Source organism: Petaurus breviceps, unplaced genomic scaffold (assembly GCF_028583685.1).
Source record: "Petaurus breviceps papuanus isolate PSGF00001 unplaced genomic scaffold, PetGlider_PUasm1.0 182, whole genome shotgun sequence".
NCBI lineage: Eukaryota > Metazoa > Chordata > Mammalia > Diprotodontia > Petauridae > Petaurus > Petaurus breviceps.
In genome coordinates, this window is record NW_027185786.1 from 5,393,347 (window position 1) to 5,411,707 (window position 18,361).

Sequence of the window (18,361 nt, forward strand, 5' to 3'; positions counted from 1 at the left end):
ACCAAATCCCAAGTTCTCTGACTTCAGAGAAACATGAGAAGATGTGTAGGAATGGATCTAGAGTTAAATGAACAAAAGCAAAGGAACGGTATATGCTATGGGAGACTAAACCCACAGTAAATGAAAAGATTAAGAAAAGGAAGCTAAATTTGGAAAATGCTGGAAGGTTCCAGAACAGATAACGAAACACACCACAATCTCATGGCAGAGAGGTGGGAGATTGCTAAGATGGACTGTTGCATTCCCCAGTGTCAGATATGGTCACTGTGCTATTTATATGTAATGGGGCCCTATGCTCTTTTTTTAAAAAAAGTGATTCTTGGTTTTATTTATCAATTTATTGAGTTTTTTGTTTTCAATTTTGTTGATCCTTTCTTTGACTTGTGGAATTTTTACTTTTGTGTTTAGCTGGTTGTTTGTTTAAATTATCTGAACTTTTTCCAGTTTCTAAGTTACACACTCAATTCACTGATTAGCTCACTGTTTTTTCTGTCAATGAAAGAGTTTAGAGATGGACTTTCCCCACCCAAGGATGGATTTGGTTACATTTTAAAAGTCTGGATCTTTCGTCCTGTTGTCATTTTCTTGGATAGTATTATAGTTTCTGTCTGTGATTCATTCTTTGACTCATTCATTCTTTGGGGGGAGAGAGAGGGGAGATGGAAGAGGGGTTCTTGGTGAGGTTGAAAGGGTTGCCTGAGTCTTATCAAGACACTGGGGGGGGCATTTACCTGCCACCTCATCCTGGCCCCGGAGAGGTCAATTCAGAATTTACTTATATGCAGCAGAAAATTCCCCCAAGGTTTCCCCCAGTCAACCGAAGAAAGTCCTTCACCTAACCACAACTTGGGGAAACTGCCACTGCACCACTGATAAATGAGCCCCTGAGCTCAGGCCACAGACTATCCAACTAGGTAGGATACCCAGTAGACCTCCCTCCACCATTGGAGGTTTTCCCAAGGATCAGGAGCAGGTTGGGTTCTATCCATTATAGTATCAGAAACATTGCTTCCCTCTGCCCTCCCTGCTCCCATAAGGCACCAACACAGAAGGGTCTATGACACAGATTCCTTTTAAGAAGCATGCCAAAGATAAGGCAAATTTCTTCTCTCAAATTCTTCTCTATTTTAAACCTATGGCATTGATTTTTTTGTAATATGGGGCATCTATTTTTATTTGACTTTAGGCAAGTCTTCCTTAACCTGATAGTCTTGCTCAATGGTACTGAAAGGGTTAGCCTCCCATCCCCTCCCGAGATCAATTTCATGGCCAGGCCCCTGGAACATCCTAATTATTGCCCTATAGTATGGGTTTTCACATAGCAAATGAACTTTGCTGCTAGTATGTGCATGTGCTCATGTGTGCATATGTATATGTGTACGTTTTAGGTCAGCAAGGAAGGTAGGGATAGGAGGATCCATCACAGGATTACACATTTGGAGTAGGAAGGGACCTTACAGGTCATCTAATGCTTTGCTTTCATTTTGCAGATGAGGAAACTCGGGCCTGAAGAGATAAGTCCTCATTCTAGCCCAAGGTCACCCTGACAGTGAAGTGCCAGGATTTAAACAAGGTCCTCTGGTTCCAAATCCATTGCTCTTTCCCTGCCTGGCAGGCCCTCACTGTAGAACTAAAAAGCGAGCCCATCCACCCGTGAAAACCAGGCTCAGGTCAGGTACCCTTAGGCAAAGACATCCACAGTGCCTAGGAAGGACAAAGAACGTTGGAAATAGGACATATGAGAATTCTATTGGCAGTCATTCCAGTTCTCCATTCACCAGATACTCTCTAGGTCTCCAAATGCCTCAGGTGTTCTCAGAAGGAGGCTGGAAGTAGGGGAGAAGGGGGCCCATTCAGATGAGGTTTTTAGAGTGGGGAGGGGCAGACACTGGCCTTGTAGATAGCATAGCTAAACTTTGACCAAACAACTGGTGTTTATCAGGCGCTTTAAGGTTTACTAAGTATTTTCCTCATAACTCTTGTGAGACAAAGATTGTTTTCCTTCCCTGTATTATAGATGAGGAGACTCACAGAGGTAGTGATTTGCCCAAAGGCAGATGGTTAATGGTTAACTACCAGCAGTAGGATTGGAACCCAAGCCTCTGGGGCTCCCTCTGTCCCATTTCATGCCATCTTCCCTTCTAACATCCATCCCTATTTCTGACACTCTGATTTCAGGCGGCTGATGGTGGCTGAGTGCAGCAGCAGTCTCCTGAAACTCCACATAGGGCAAGCCCACAGGTGGCTTCCCCCAATTCAAACCCATGGGAGTGGGGAGGATGCAGCAATCAGACATCTTGGGAGCACTGAAAGTGTGCAGGTCCCCACCTGAAATGTCCTCAGATACTGGAATAACACAATACTCCATCCCTTAAGAAAGCAGCAGTAAAACCAGCCCGGATATTCTCTCCAGAAGCATGCAGAGTTCAGCCCTCATAGAAAATCTAAAGTCAGGAAAGGGCTATAAGAATGAGCAAATAGCAACAACAAAATTCCATCATAAGAAGATATGGTAATAGGGATGCTTCAAGACAGACCCAGAAGAGAATAACTCCAGAATATCTACAAGCAAAGCCTCAAAGAAAAATATACCTTGGACACAAATGCAACTAGAATTCCTGGAAGAGATAAAGCAAGTGTTTTTAAAAGGAGTTTAAAATGTTTTCTAAATTAAATGCAAATGAGAAAAAAATTGGAAAAGAAATGAGAGTTTGAGAAGAATGAATTAGAAATTAACAACTAGGCACAAGTGGTATAAAACCTTGCCCAAGCAAAAGGCACCCTGAAAATCAGAATGGGCCAAACAGAAACCAATGACTCCGCGAAATAGGAAATTCTTCATTTGCGGCTTGAGGTAGAGACACAGAGGCAGAGGCTTATTCTATCCAGAAGCAGGGTTTAGTTCCCATTATTTTATGATCCTTCTTTCCTCTTCTACTTCTCCTAAGCTTTCCTAGTTTAGTTCCATCTGGTACAGCCTATTTCTTATTTCTTAGGGCACTTCCTCAAATTTATCATTCCCAGGTATCCCTGGACTCCCTTCAATTTACTTTTAGGTTTTTTATACATTCAGGTTGTCCCACACTATGAGCTCTCTTAGTACAGAGACAGAGTTTCACAGGATTTCTTTCTTTTCTTTTCTTTTTTTCTTTTTTGGAGCTGGGAGGGCAGGGCAATTGGGGTTAAGTGACTTGCCCAAGGTCACATGGCTAGTAAGTGTTAAGTGTCTGAGGCCGGATTTGAACTCAGATTCTCCTGACTTCAGGGCCGGTGCTCTATTCACCGCACCACCTAGCCTCCCCAAGATTTATTTCTTTAAAAAAATTTTTTAAACTTAACTTTATTTTCAGCTCTAAATTTTCTTCCTCCCACTTTGAGAAAGCTAGGAAAACAAAACTCATTACAAACATGTATTTTCTTGTTGTTCAGTCAAAACTAACTCTTTATGATCCCATGGACCATAGCACGTCAATATTATTCACGGGGTTCATCTTGGCAAAGATACTAGAGTGGTTTACAATTTCCTTCTCCAGTAGATTAAGTGACTTGCTCAGGGTCACACAGCCAGTAAGCAACTGGAGCTGTATTTGAACTCAGGTCTTCCTGAGCTTTTTATCTATCCACTGAGCCACCTAGCTATCTCCCAAACATGTATACTCAAGCAAAACAAATTTCTCCATTGGCTATACCCAAAAAAAGATGCTTCAATTTATACTCTGAGTACATCAGCTTTCTCTTTGGAGGTGGGTGGTATGTTTCACCATGAGGTCTCTGGAAATGTGGTTGCTCATGTGTTGGCAAGATCTCCTCAGTCTTTCAAAACTGTCTTTACAATTTTGTTGTCATTATGCAAATTGTTCTCTTACTTCTTGCCCCTGTATGGGTCCATATCAGTCTTCCCAGGTTTCTCTGAAGTCATCCCTTGCATCATTTCTTAGAGTATAATATTATTCCATACTATGACTTGTTCAGCCATTTCCCAATTGATGGATATCCCTTTAATGTCCAATTCTTTGCCACCACAAAAAATCTTCTATAAATATTTTTGTACACATGGGTCCTTTTCCTCTTTCTTTCATCTCTGTGGAGTATAGACCTAGTAATGGTATGAGTGGGAAGCTAGGTGGGACAGTGGACAGAGTGCCGGGCCTGGAGTCAGGAAAACCCAAATTAAAATTTGGCTTCAGATACTTACTAGCTATAGAGAAATGATTGTTTTCTATCATATTAATAATCCATTATTAACTAGGACCCAGGCTTTTTATTTCCTCATTTGGGGACCAGCCCCTGTAGGTCAGTCAGCCAGTCTCTGAAGGACATGGCTGAGAGAGGAGGATTGCCCTAATCCTCTGGGTAGATGCTCCTCAATGCTGGGCAGGACCCTGTCCAACTAGGAGATCTTACTTCTGTGTAGAGGGTAAAAAGACTATAATCTTGGTGAATTCTCGCTCTTAGGCAATAAGCCCATGTCCTCTCACCCCTCCATTAGAGTTTAGAGTGACCTAGCTCATGAAGGAGAAAACCAGCCAGAGTGGCGTGGGTAGAGATGGATTCCTCTGTCCACATTGCTGGAGGTGGCCGAGTCTCATGATCGAGCCCCTTTCTCAGTAGGAGATGCTGAAGACTTTTTAGCCCACCTCCTCATTTAAATGTCCACCAATCAGGGCTGATTTCTCCTGTAGGTGCATTCTCTTTCAAAAAAAGAAAAAAATTTAAGGCATTCATGGTCTCCATTAGGTATCTTTGGTTACCAAGAGAAAGCACTGACCATCGATTTATTGAATATTAGCCTAGTTAATAAACTGATTATTAATTACCCAGAAACTGTCTCTCAAGTTTTTTTTATTTGTTACACTGTGTGACTCTGGGCAAGTCACTTAACCCTGTTTGCCTCAGTTTCCACATCTGCAAAATGAGCTGGAGAAGAAAGTGGCAGAACACTCCGGTATGTTTGCCAAGAAAAACCCAAGTGGGATCACAAAGAGCTGGACATGACTGAAACCGACTAGCCAACTAGGACAGAAAGGGTATGCCTGGGTCAAAGGGGATACGTGCAGTGCATCAGCTTTCTGCCAGAGCTGCAGGAGCTGGTCACGTCATGGATCCACCAACAATGTGTTAGTGTACCCCTCCAGCAGTTGTCATTTTTCTTTTTTTCCCAAAACTTCATTAAAACTTTCATAATGCTTGCTGATTGATTGGAAAGATATGTCCAAGGTTAAGAGGGTCAGAAATAGAGCAGTGATTAAAACTCAAGTTCTCTAACCAGATTTAGAGCTCCCTCCTTTCCACCTGGCTGCCTGGCCCCTTGTCCATTCTCCATCCAGCCCTCAGCACAGAGCTATGGACCCCATTGTCAACTAAGTAATTCAGCATTTCTTCACAAAGCCCAACACACCAGAACTTACCTAGGGATCCCACTCGATCTTTCTAGCTATTGTGGAGCCATAATGGTGACTAGCATTTATATAGCATTGTAAGGTTTGCAAAACACTTTACAAACATCACTGACTTTTATCCTTGTGATAACCCTGGAAGGTGTGAGGGGGAGAGGGGTGTAAGTAAGCATTTATGCAGCACCTATCAGGGGCCAAGCACTGGGCTGAGGGCTTTACAAATATTATCTCATCTGATCCTCACAACAACCCTGTGAGGTATGTACTATTATGATCTCTCTTTTGTGATGGAGGAAACTGAGGCAGAAAGAGGTTAAGGGACCTGGACAGGGTCCAAGAGCTAGTATGTGTTTGAGGCTGGGGGGGCCCTCTCTCCCCTTCTCTCCACTCAAAGAGCCTCCACCTTAGCTCAGGTCTTTCTCTAGTTCATCCTTCACACAGCCCTCAAGTCAATTATCTTAAGACATTTGACTTGATCATGTCATCGCTCTACTAACATACCAAGAAACAAATATCTATTAAGTTCCAGGAGTTGTCCTAGGTGCTGGGGACAGAACAACAAACAAACATGGATCTGTCCCTGCCCTCAAGGGACTTGTAGTCTAAGTAATAGTGTGAACATAAAAAGGATACATACAGATAAAGTCTACACACTTCAAAGGCTCAGCTCGGCCTTTGAATGTCTCCACAATGTGGTCCCCACCTGTGTGTTCAGTCTTATTTCTCATAACACTCCCCCTCACATATGCACCCTCTGCCCCAGTCAAACTGGCCTGTGAGCTGTTCTACAAATGCATTTCTCCTCTGGACCTCAGCAGAAACTGGCCCCTTTTCTGAAATACCTTCTCTGCTCATCAATAGCTTTCTAGAATCCTTCACAAATGTGCTACTGGCTGCCCAAAGGCATCCTAGTGGCTGGTCCTTTATCCTTCTTGAAATTACTTTGATCCTAGAGAATCGAGAAAAAAACTACTTGAGATAATACATAAATTTAGCATAGTTGCAGGATATAAAATAAACCCACATAAATCCTCCACTTTCCTATATATTTCTAACAAAGGCCAACAGCTAGAAATAGAAATTCGATTTAAAGTTATTGTAGACATTATAAAATACTTGGGAATCTACCTGTCATATATGAGCACAATTTCGAAACACTTTTCACACAAATAAAGTCAGATATAAATAATTGGAAAAACATCAGTTGCTCATGGCAAGGTCGAGCTAATATAATAAAAATGACAATTTTACCTAAATTAATTTACCTATTTAGTGCCACACCAATAAATCTACCAGAAAATTATTTCATAGACCTAGAAAAAATAGTAACAAAATTCATCTGGAAGAACAAGAGGTCCAGAATATCAAGGGAATTAATGAGAAGAAATGCTAGGGAAGGTGACCTAGCCATACCAGGTTTTAAACTGTACTATAAAGCAGCAGTCATCAAAACTGCTTGGTACTGGCTGAGGAATAGAGTAGTGAATCAGTGGAATAGATTAGGTACATGAGACACAGCAGCCAATGACTATAGTAATCTACTGTTTGACAAATCCAAAGACCCTAGCTTCTGGGATAAGAATTTACTATTTGACAAAAACTGTTGGGAAAACTGGAAAATAGTATGGCAGAAACTGGGCATAGAGCAATATCTTACACCATATATCAAAATAAAATCTAAACAGGTGCATGATCTAGATATAAAGCTTGAGACTGTAAGCAATCTGAGAGAGCAAGGAATAGTTTACCTGTCAGATTTATGGAGAAGGGAAGAATTCATGACCAAACAAGAGATAGAAAGCACTATGAAATGCAAAATGGATAATTCTGATTACTTTAAATTGAAAAGTTTTTGTACAAATAAAGCCAATGTAACCAAGATTAGGAGGGAAGTAGAAAACTGGGAAAGAATTTTTACAACCAGTGTCTCTTTTAAAGGCCTCATTTCTAAAATATACAGAGAATTGAGTCAAATTTATAAGAATACAAAGTCATTCCCCAATTGATAAATGGTCAAAGGATATGAACAGGCAGTTTTCAGAGGAAGAAATTAAAGATATCTATAAGCATATGAAAAAATGCTCTAAATTACTATTGATTAGAGAAATGCAAATCAACAACTCTGAGGTATCACACCTCACTGGCCTGACTGGCTAAGATGACAAAACAGGAAAATGATAAATGCTGGAAAGGATGTGGAAAAATTAGAACACTAATGCATTGCTGGTGGAGTTGTGAACTGGTCCAATCATTCTGGAGAGCAATTTGGAACTATGCCCAAAGGCTTATAAAAAATTGCATACTCGGGGTGGCGAGGTGGTGCAGTGAGTAGGGCGCCAGCCCCGGAGTCAGGAGAACCAGAGTCAGGAGGACCGGAGTTCGGTTCCAGCCTCAGACACAACACCCACACAAAAAAACTAGCCGTGTAACCTTGGAAAAGTTACTTAACCCCAATTGCCCTCCAAAAAGGCAAAAAAAAAAAAAGTGCACATTCTTTGACCCAGCAATACCACTTCTAGGGCTGTATCCTAAAGAGATCACACAAGTAGGAGGAAGACCTGTTTGCACAAAAATATTTATAGCAGTTCTTTTTGTGGTGGCAAAGAATTGGAAATCAAGGAGATGCCCATTAATTGGGGAATGGCTAAACAAGTTGTGGTATATGAATGTAATAGAATATTATTGTGCTATAAGGAATGAGGAGCAGATGGACTTCATAATAACCTGGAGTGACTTACATAAATTGATGCTGAGTGAGAAGAGCAGAACCAGGAAAACTCTGTACACATTATAGACACATCATATCTGTGACAACTAACTCTGATAGACTGGGCTTCTCTCAGCAATGCAAGATTATAAGACAACTCCAAAAGACTCATGATGGAAAGGATATCCATATCCAGATAAAGAATTATGGAGTCTGAATGCAGACTGAAGCAATCTACCTGGGGCTGGATTGAATGCTGTGAGGATATCCTGGTACAATTCGACTTTTAAAAACACCTTGTATGAAGTACCTCTTAGGTACAAGGCACCTAAGGGAGTTTTCAAGATGCCCCTAAATGTCCCAAAATATCCTGGCTGGAAAACAGCTACTTAGTCTGTTGGCTGGTTCCATATCTGGTCATATCTTCAGTTATGGCAGCAGTTGGATAGGAAAGAACTCTCTCTTCTCTGCCCCCACCAAGGCAATGGTGCTTTTGACCAGGTCCCCCACTCTTCGCTTTCCTACTTCTTGTCATCCTGTCCTGAAGTTAGGGCGTTTAGTGAATAAAGCCCTGGGTAGGGAGTCAGGAAGATCTGAGTTCAAATCTGTCCTCAGTCACTTATTAGCAAATCATCCACATGCTATCTGCCTCAGTTTCCCCAGCCATAGAATGGGAAGAACAGGATTGTGGTGAGGATCAAAGGAGATAATAGTTGTAAAGCATTTATCTAAGTCCCCTACAATACCAAATTTCTTTGATTGTGGGAAAGGCAAGGACTGTGGCCCTCACATCTCTCCTAATTTTTCATATATCTCCATTCTGCCCTAAATGTACAGGTACAAAATGCAAACCAGAAAAGATTAACCTAAATAGGGACCTAGTCGGCAGAGAAGATATTAAATAATCTCTAGCTAAGGCCAATGAGTCCCTTTCTTCCCCGAAGCTTTCTTTGAAGAGTGCCACACAATATGCCCTCTGCTTGGGGGATCCATGCCCTTTATCCGGAGCTCTCTCATTATGTCCAAAATGGCCAGGGTCCACCTGATGTGGGAGAGGCCCTGACAGAGGAGCAGCTCCTCTGCTCTGGGGTCTCAGAAAGGGGACCTTCCAGGATCTCAGAGCAGGTTACCTGCCCCGGAGAGGCACCAGGCACAGGCAGGTGTATGACTTCTGTTTACTTTCTAAGCTGCAACCAGAAGAGACTCAGCTTTCCCCTGGGGCTTTTTGGCATGACCAGGTTGGGAAGAGGGCCAGGTGAGGAATTAATACTATAAACCTGAAAACAGGAATTACTCCTAATGAGCCTACCCACTTTCCTCTCCCTCCCTTTTCTCCCTGCCTGACAGCTTTCCCTGCTCTTTAGAATCTGCCCATTTACTGCTTCCCAGGTCAGCCAGGACCTGGCCACACCAAACCCTCCTCCTGGTACCACGCCCTCTCCTGAACAGCCCCACCCAGGGAAAATGAGTGCTCTGTGTTAGCGTTGTGGCGAAGGTGAGAGAGGGAAATTGAAGGAGGTATACTGGACTTGAGGCCAGGCCAACTGGGAACAAATCTACATGACTTTGTGTTGTGTTCCTCATATGCAAAGGATCTTAACCTTATAGCTTTCTAGCTTTAGAGGACATCGAGTTCAACTCTCTCATGTGTGGAAGGGGAGCCAAGGTGCAGAGATATAGGTGCCCAAAGGCACAGAGGGGATAGGGAGCAGAGGAAGAATTCTAACCTAATTCTTTGACTCTAAATGGAGTACTTGACCCATTCTGCCATGCAGGTTCTCATGTCTATATAGTGCTGAATGAACCTGATTGTCACAAGAATTACAAACTATTCATACCAGAATACTTATAACAGCATCTTTTTTTATATAGTAGCAAAGAATTGGAAATAGAGTAAGTACCCATCAATTGGGGAGTTGTGGTACATGAATGTAATAGATTAGTACTGCTCAAGAAATGACAATGTGAAGAATTCAGAGAAGCCTGGAAGACTGATATGAACTGATGCAGAACCAGGAAAATAGTGTTCTACGTGATAGGAATACAGCAATGTAAATGGAAAGAGCAGTAAGACACATCTACAAACTCATCCTGGAAAAGAGAGGAGAAAACTTACCTTCCTTCCTTCTTTGTAGAAGTGGGAGGCTACAGGAAGAGAATACTGCACATACCATCAGACATGTTTGCTTTCTTTGTTGGTGTTTTTGAAATGCTATTTCCCTTCCAGGTTTAGGTGGCACAGTGAATAGAGCACCGGCTCTGGAGTCAGGAGGACCTGAGTTCAAATCCAGCCTCAGACACCCAATACTAGCTGTGTGACGCTGTGTGACCTTGGGCAAGTCACAACCCCAATTGCCCTGCCCTCCCCCCTCCAAAAAGAGAAAAAAATGTCAGCTGTTATTACAAATGTGCCTTGTGTAGTCTAAGAAGACAGGAGCCACACACCTGAGACCACCTAGGGCAGGGGAAGTCAGCTGCAGAGAGAAGGGGAAGCTTTTAAGAAAAAAATTCTGAAGACACAAAAGGGAACAATTTCAATGTGGAGGCAAAGGGGGATCTTTGCGCACAGACCACTGTGGATGCACAGGGTACTCATGAACCCACTTAGATATTTCTAAAACACACGTTTATCTTCCTCCACTCTCAGGCTGAGCCCTTCCTTTCGTTGGCAAACCTGTTTATTCACAGTAAGTCTCCCTCATCTTGGCTGGAGGCTGTGCCTCCTCCTGGTCTTTCTCATTTCTTGAAGTGGTCAGTGGAGGGAGGTGAGATAACACTGCTTTCACTCTCATTTTTGGCTGCCCTCTGGTACCTGTGCAAGCATCTGCCTCCTCAGGGGCCTCCTTCACTTGACTGGCCCTTTGCTGAAGCTGAGTTCACCACTGGACAACTGCTCTTCATATCTATATACATATGTATATATATATATATATAGATATAAATATAGATATATATATCCCTATAGATGTGACTCGATCTTTTTGACAAGGTGTTTGCTGAAAGCTACCATTCAACTTTCATTCAGTGGCCAAAAGTTCTGTGATACTTTTAAAATTATCATAGACTTGTCCACACATAGGACAATTAATCCTTTTGTTTGACTGGTTAATTGTGTCTAGGGGGTAGAGCTCCAGTATATTCAGAAGACAGTCATATAGTGGAGGGGTCTGAGGAAAGGGGCAGCTGGTGTTCTAAGGTCTCCATGGTGACACAGGGGACAGAGAGCTGAAGCTGAAGTCAGAAAGGCCTGAGTTCAAATCTAGCCTCAGACACTTGCTAGCTGTGGGACCCTGTTCAAGTCACTTAACCTTGTTTGTTTTAGTTTCCTTAACCATAAAAGGGAGATCCTAACAGCATCTCCCTGGTAGGGTTGTGAGAATCAGAGGAGGTATCTGTAAAGCACAGTATCTGGCACATAGTAGGTACTATATAAATGTTTACTTTCTCCTCTCCCTCACCCCCCACTGTTGTTGTAAGGTTACAATGAGGTGATGTTGGTAAAATGCTTTCAAATCTTACAGAAAAATAGGGAAAACAATAGCCTGTACCCCCCTGTGAGGATAGACCCAATAGCACTTTGCAAACCATCCAAATGCCTGCTATCATTCTTTCTGTTGTCGTTATTCTCATTGTTGTTGTGGTCTGAGATTCATCTATTCAGAGAATGAGATGGATCAGGTATCAATTTCAAAACAGCAGCAGCCCATGGAGGGTGGAACTAGTCAGGCAAACCCCCAGACTAGGGAGCAGAGATCAGGACCACTGATATTATTCCTTTTTCTCAAAATACCTCAGACCCACTGGTGTTATCTCAGAAGCACCCCATCTTTATCCTGTCCTGCTAATGTCTCTGTGGAACATTTCCTTTCTCCTTTACTGCCCAAACTCATATACTGAAGCCAAGAGAATGTTAGTTTCTCTTAAACAGTCAGTCAATAAGCATTTATTAAATACCTACTAAGTGCCAGGTACTATGTTGAGGTCCAAGTTCCTCCCTGTTTCAAATTTCTGGCACTTCCTGAAGAATTCTTCCCTTTCCTAGAGGCCCAGGGGCCAGCTGTGTCCAACCCAAGCTTCCTTCTTTTTCTATGGGGCTGCCCTTCCTACACACACCCAGAGAATTCCACGGTGGTGGACCCCAAAGGCCCCGATGGCTTCAAGAAAAATCCTCTGAGTTTCTCTATAGCTCCCATCTGTGGGAGAATATCCTCAGAATGGCCTTCCTGCCTTTGTAAGAGACCAAGTCTTGGGTTAAAGAGAAGGAAGGCTAGAGCTCTTCCTTCAGGACTTCTATGGGAACATGTAAATTGTGTGACTTTGGATGTGTTTTTCTTTCGATCAAATGGAGATCACGCTACCCACACCATCCTCTGTTATCTCCCAGGAAGCTGGGAGAACAAAGAAGAACGAGACCTGTGAAAAAAGCGCTTTGAGATCCTCTGTGAATACCACTTCCTTCCCGCAATGCAGCACTGGTGTCTCCCTTTCCAAGTCAGTCAAAATGGCCTCTTTTTGTTCTTCACACATGGGATGCCATCTTCTGCCTCGATGCCTTTGCACTAGCTGCCCTCCCCACCTCTGTCTCTGAGAATCCCTTTCTTCCTTTAAGACACAGTTCAAATACCACCTTCTCCACAAAGCCTTTCAGGACCCTCCCTGCCCCCCAATTACTTTATATCTAACTCCTGTGTACTTATTCTCTGTGAAGTTATTCTCTATATATACACACATGTACCTGCATCCCTACTTTTCTTCCTTCCTTTTTTCTTTCTTTTCTTCTTTCATTTCCTTTCTTTTCCTTTCCGTGTAGGTGTATGTGTGTATCCACATAAATATGTATTCTATGTATACATACATATATGTTATATGTATATATCCACACATAGCTGCATGTATGTATGTGTAGATATCTCTGTCTATATCTACCTATCTCATGCCCTCACTGATAGAGGTAAGCTCCTTCAGAGTTGGGCTTCTTTCATTCTCCCTAGAATCACCTGTGTCTAGCCCAACACCTGATACAAAGAAGGCTGCTGGGCTTAAGATTGACTGAATGATTGATTGATTTGTGGATGCTTGACTGGTGGCTCTCTCTCCCTGTTCCGTGACCGAGTGCCTAATTCTACTTGGCAAGGCTAGGATTCAGAGTCTTCCCCAGCCTTGGTTGGGTACCTCCCAAGGGACTGATCCCTTCGTTCTCCTTCACACTCAACTACTAACCACCCCCATTTTTGAAGTGGGAAGGCCCAGCTCCTAATTAGTCTGGACAGCCTAGCTAATTAACAAATGGGATTTGCCTTCAAACCACAGGATACTGGTCTTACAAATGCCTCTGAGTCATTAGGGTTTCCAAGACACCCCTAAATCCTCTCAAACAATGTTTCTCAATTGAATCCATTATTATAGGCACTTGTCTAAGTCTGCATCTAGCCCTGACATCTGGAACAGCCAAAGGTGATGTCTCAAAAAGCTCATTAAAAAAAAAGGTCACTGATGGTCGTCTGGGATGGTAACATAGAAAAGATCTCTTTTCCTCTCCCCTGGGTCAGTATCACTGTTGTTCATTCATTGATTCCTTCACTCATTCATTCATTCCTCTGACAGAGGCGTGCACAGTGTTGAACTTGAAGTCTATAGAGGCCTGGTTTGGAATCTTCACTTCCAAACTCATTAGCTGTGTGACTCTGGAAAAGTCACTTACCTGCAGTCTGCCTCAGTTTCCTTACATGTATATGGTGATAATAATAGTAGCTACTTCTGGGGCTTGTTGTGAGGGATCAAATGAGATGTTATTTTATATTACAGTACAGATGCTGGCACATAATAGGTACTTCCTCTCCTCCCTCCTTTCCTTCCCTCTCCTCTCCTCTCCTCTCCTCTCCTGTGGTAGAAAGCAGGGCCCTCCCACCTCTAGTATTCTTTGGTCCTGGCTATGACTTTGGTCCAGACCAACTGCACAGCCTCTCTTCATCTTCAATAATTACTTCTTCTCCTTCCCCAGAGTCTCTTCTGGGCTCAGTCACATCTTGGCCTCACTGTCCTGAGTCACCTACCTTTTCAAAATCCACTGATTTGCATCTTGGATCCGTGTTAGGATTTGAGCCCTGGGCATTGGCAGAGGCTACAGTTCCATTCTCCTGAGGATCCTGGTAAAGGATGAAAAGAGAAGAATTACTGCTGGGAAGGGAGGCATGCAAGGACGGAATCTGCACACAAATCTAACCACATTTACTATAGTGGAGTGCCAATGAACTGGGAGGCAGAGGCCCTTTGTTCAAACCTGGGGCTTTGTTATTTACTCTAGGTGAGACCAGAGGCAAATTTCTGGGTCAGTTTCCTCATTTATAAAATAAAGGTGTTGAACTACATTATTTCTATGGCCCTCTTCCAATTCTAAATCTTACAGAGAGGAATGTATGCACTGAAGGAGGTGGCTTGGTTCAGTGGAAAGAACACCGGTCTCAGAGTCAGGAGAGAGCCCAGTTTGAATCCTAGCTCTTGCTCTGACAAGATATGACCTTGAGTAAGTTGTATTTTTCTCAGTTTTCTCATCTGTGAAATGGGAATAATACTATTCACCATATCTACCTTATAGGGTTGTGATGAGGCAAATGCTTTGTAAACCTTAAAATCCTATATAAATGGGTGATGGTGTTATTATAATTAAGACTCCTAGAACTAGGGTAGCTGGGATCTGGTGGGGTGAGCCTGAAAATGTAGACTGCCTTCTAGAAAAGAGGCAGGGCAGCAGAAGATAGACAAGCTAAGTGACGGAGAAGGGACAGAGTCAGAAATAGGAATCATTAACAAGGAACAGGGAGCTTGGGTGTATGTTCCCAGGGGCTGGAGCTTCCCTGGCCCTCTCAGGCAGCCAGCCACTCAGGAGGAGGCCAGGCTCAGGCAGAGGCAGGCACCAGCAGGGCCCCTGGGCACCTTGTGGCACTGACAATTGTCACACCTACCACTGGTGTCAGCAGCAACCTGGTGGCCCTTGGTTTCTCTCCTCTTCCCACCCATTTGATTAAACAGGCTCATGGCTCCAGGAGGGCTGGGCCATTTGGAATTCTGGAGAGAGTTGAAGAAAAGACCAGCTCCCCCCTGCCCTCAGCGCCAACTTGAGGGAAGGAGCTAAGAGAGGAAGTATGTCTCAGTAGACTCAAGGTTATGTTGAATTAGCAAACTAGGTAAAGTCAAAGGGGGAAATGGAATGTACCGGTGAGATCACAAAAGCGGAAAAAAACCGAGTCAACTCTGAGGTCCAGGATGCAGAGCGGAGTTCAGGAAATTCCCTCATTCCCTTATGTCTTCCTCCAGCTCAGCTCAAGTCCCTGCCAAAGGGGACGCTGACAAATCAGCTGTAATAAGGGCTATCTGCTCACTCGCTCAGCAAGTATTTCTGGGGCCAGGCCCTACACTAAGGGATGGAGATGCAGCAAGTACAATGAAGGAACCAATCCCTTCTTGCAAGGAGCTGATGCTCTCAGATCAAAAGAAGTATATACATCATTTCTTATAGAGCAATAGCAATCACTGCCCTCACGGACTTTACATTCTGTTGGAAGAAAACAAAACCTACACATTAAAACATAGACAAAATAAATATGAGCTAATTTCTGGGGCAAGAGGTGGGGCAGGTAGAGATCAGGAAAGGCTCGGGTTTTGAGTCACACTTTGAAGAATGCCAGTCATTCTAAGAGGCAGAGATGAGGAGGGCATTTGAATCCATTCACCATTTCGCCACCAAAGTGTCTAAAGGGCAGGTCCAACCATGTCATCCTCTGACTCAATAAACTCTAGTGGTTCCCTATAACCTCCGTGATAAAATACAAAATCATCTGCTTGGTGTTCAGAGCCCTTCCTAACCCAGCTCCTGCCCTCCCCCCACCCACTTTTCTAGTCTTCTTATACATTACTCCCTGACATATACTCTTGGATCCAGTGACACTGGCCTCCTGGCTGTTCTTTGACAAGTCACTCTCATCTCTCCCCTCTGGGCATTGTTTATGGCTGTCCTGCATGCCTGGGATGCTGTCCCTCCTCATCTTCCTCTGGCTATCCTGGTAACTTTCAAGTACCAATTTCCTTCAAGTACCAACTAAAGTCTTTCTCACCCCTCCTTACCTCTAGCGCCTTCCCTCTGGGAATAATTTACTGTTTATCCCACATATAACTTCTTTGTACATATTTGTTTGCTCATGGTCTCCTCCATTAGATTATGAGCTCCCTGAGGGCAGGGACTGTCTTTGGTCTCTTTTTTTATTCCCAGCACTTACCACAGTGCTTTGAACATGGAGTAGAAACTTAACAAATGCTTACTGACTGAACAGGCAAATTGAACTATTTGCTACCCTCTGAGTTTTGTATTTTCCTTCCTCTACACCTTTGCTGATGTCACTCTCTTCACCTAGAATGCTCTCCCCAACCAGTTTCAATCTATACATCCTTCAGGGAAAACTTTATGGAAGCTTTTATGGCCAGGAAAAGGGATCAAAGGATTGCAGACTAGATTGAACCCTACAGATCCTCTAGTTATAGAATCATAGATGAGATGGAAGAAACCTAGAAGGTCATCTATACCAAGCCCCCAAACTTTACAGCAGCGTGATATCCCTGTATCACAGAGGACCTGTGGGTACTTGAATATTTGGCAGAATGAATGAATCAAACTTTTTTGGCTTCAATTAGGAGGTAGGAGGCTCTTTTTTCCCCCAATTATCATGCTCAATGAAATAAAATTTAATGGCATATAATGTATAATTTAACTCTGTATATAATATATTATATATGCTATAATTATACTACATTATAATAGATAATAAATTAAATTCAATATCCGCAAGCAAAACTGTAAGCTGGGGGGGGGGGGAGCTTAACATTCCTACCTAGACTGGAGTGATTTAATTCTTAATACCTCCCCAGTATCGTGACCTCTCAGGCTGCCTCTCCTTCAGTGATCGCCCCAGAGTTAAGGCCAGGGTATGAGGTTATGAAACTGCACGGACACTCAAGCATTCATTCCTGAACCTGACTCTGAAATTCTGAAAGTCATAAAAATGACCTTCATATGTACCAGAAGTACAAGACAAAGGACAGAGTCAGTTATTTCCAGCTCTAAATCCTCCACTCAAGGTTAGGAACCTAGTCAGGGGGGTGTTGGTAAATATTTAACACCTGGCTAGGTGGGGTACACGTACGCATCAAGGGCAATTCACTTAATCTGCGTTACTAAAATTTCCTCCATCACTTTTATGGGGCTAGACAATCCACAAAATAATAAACCAAGCCCTGATACGCAGCATTTTCAGGTTTCTGAGGTATAGCCGCTCATCCTGAGAACCCAGTGATTAGCTCTTGGTTTAAGTTGCATCCAATACAGCCCTGGGTCTAGGTGACTCAGAGGCTGACAAACCTTCCCGTAGCATAATGGCCCTGCCCAGAAAGACTCTGTTGGAGAGGTCAAAAGAGCCTGGGCAAGGAGCAAGGCAGGAACAGAGGCCTCAGCTCTCCTCCTTCTCAGTCCCTTTGTTTCTATCACTCAAGGAACTTGGACACAGAAATGCCAGGCCCAGGAATTTATAGGCACTGATCCTGCTGGAGATAGTGGGAAAGGAGACTGTTGGGGAAAGACACTTTGAGAGGCAGGTGCTCACTGGCTCTTCCTGATCACATGCCAGCTCAGGATGAGGAGAGAGTACCAAGGCTGGATTACCAAGGCCACCCAGACCTCACTGGACAGAAAGCCAGCTTATCCAGGCCACTCCAGGGTTCCCTGATACCAGACCATTAGAGGCCCTCCATTCCCCCTCCTGTTGTCACCACTTGACGCTAGCACCATGGGAGCTGGACTGTCTTCTCTATGTACCAGTGCCCCCAGAGTTCATTAGTGTCTCTCAGATGAAGCGAGGGCAAATACTGTTGTGATGACCCAGGCCCAGACAGCCTGGAGCCAATGGAGACAGTCCAGGATCTGACACAGCTGTAACTGTACAAACTGCTCAGTCTTTCCTGGCTTTAGTTTCCTCATCCATAAAACAAGGTGGTTGGACCAGATGTCTCCAAGGTTCCTTTCAGCCTAGACCTAGATCCCATCTCTCCCAGCCCAACTTCCTTCCATCGGGGTTCTTGCTGTCAAGGCAGTGCCCCCTCCAAAGCTTTTTCTGTTCATCAAAGAAATGCTCCTGTTTCTTTGTTTCAGACAAGGGAAGCAGAAATCTCCTGCTCTTTAGAGGCCACATGAAGACGGGTGGGAAGACTCTTT

At 43.5% G+C, this 18,361-nt stretch overlaps 1 protein-coding gene across 1 annotated transcript in view; it reads right to left on the minus strand.

Moving 5' to 3' along the window:
• The window catches only part of FA2H (fatty acid 2-hydroxylase), an 83,533-nt gene that overhangs the window by 22,383 nt on the left and 42,789 nt on the right, over positions 1 to 18,361 (minus strand). The window contains exon 2 of the mRNA XM_069087663.1: positions 14,157 to 14,249. Coding sequence (XP_068943764.1) covers positions 14,157 to 14,249 — 93 coding nt within the window. The remainder of the gene's footprint in view (positions 1 to 14,156; positions 14,250 to 18,361) is intronic.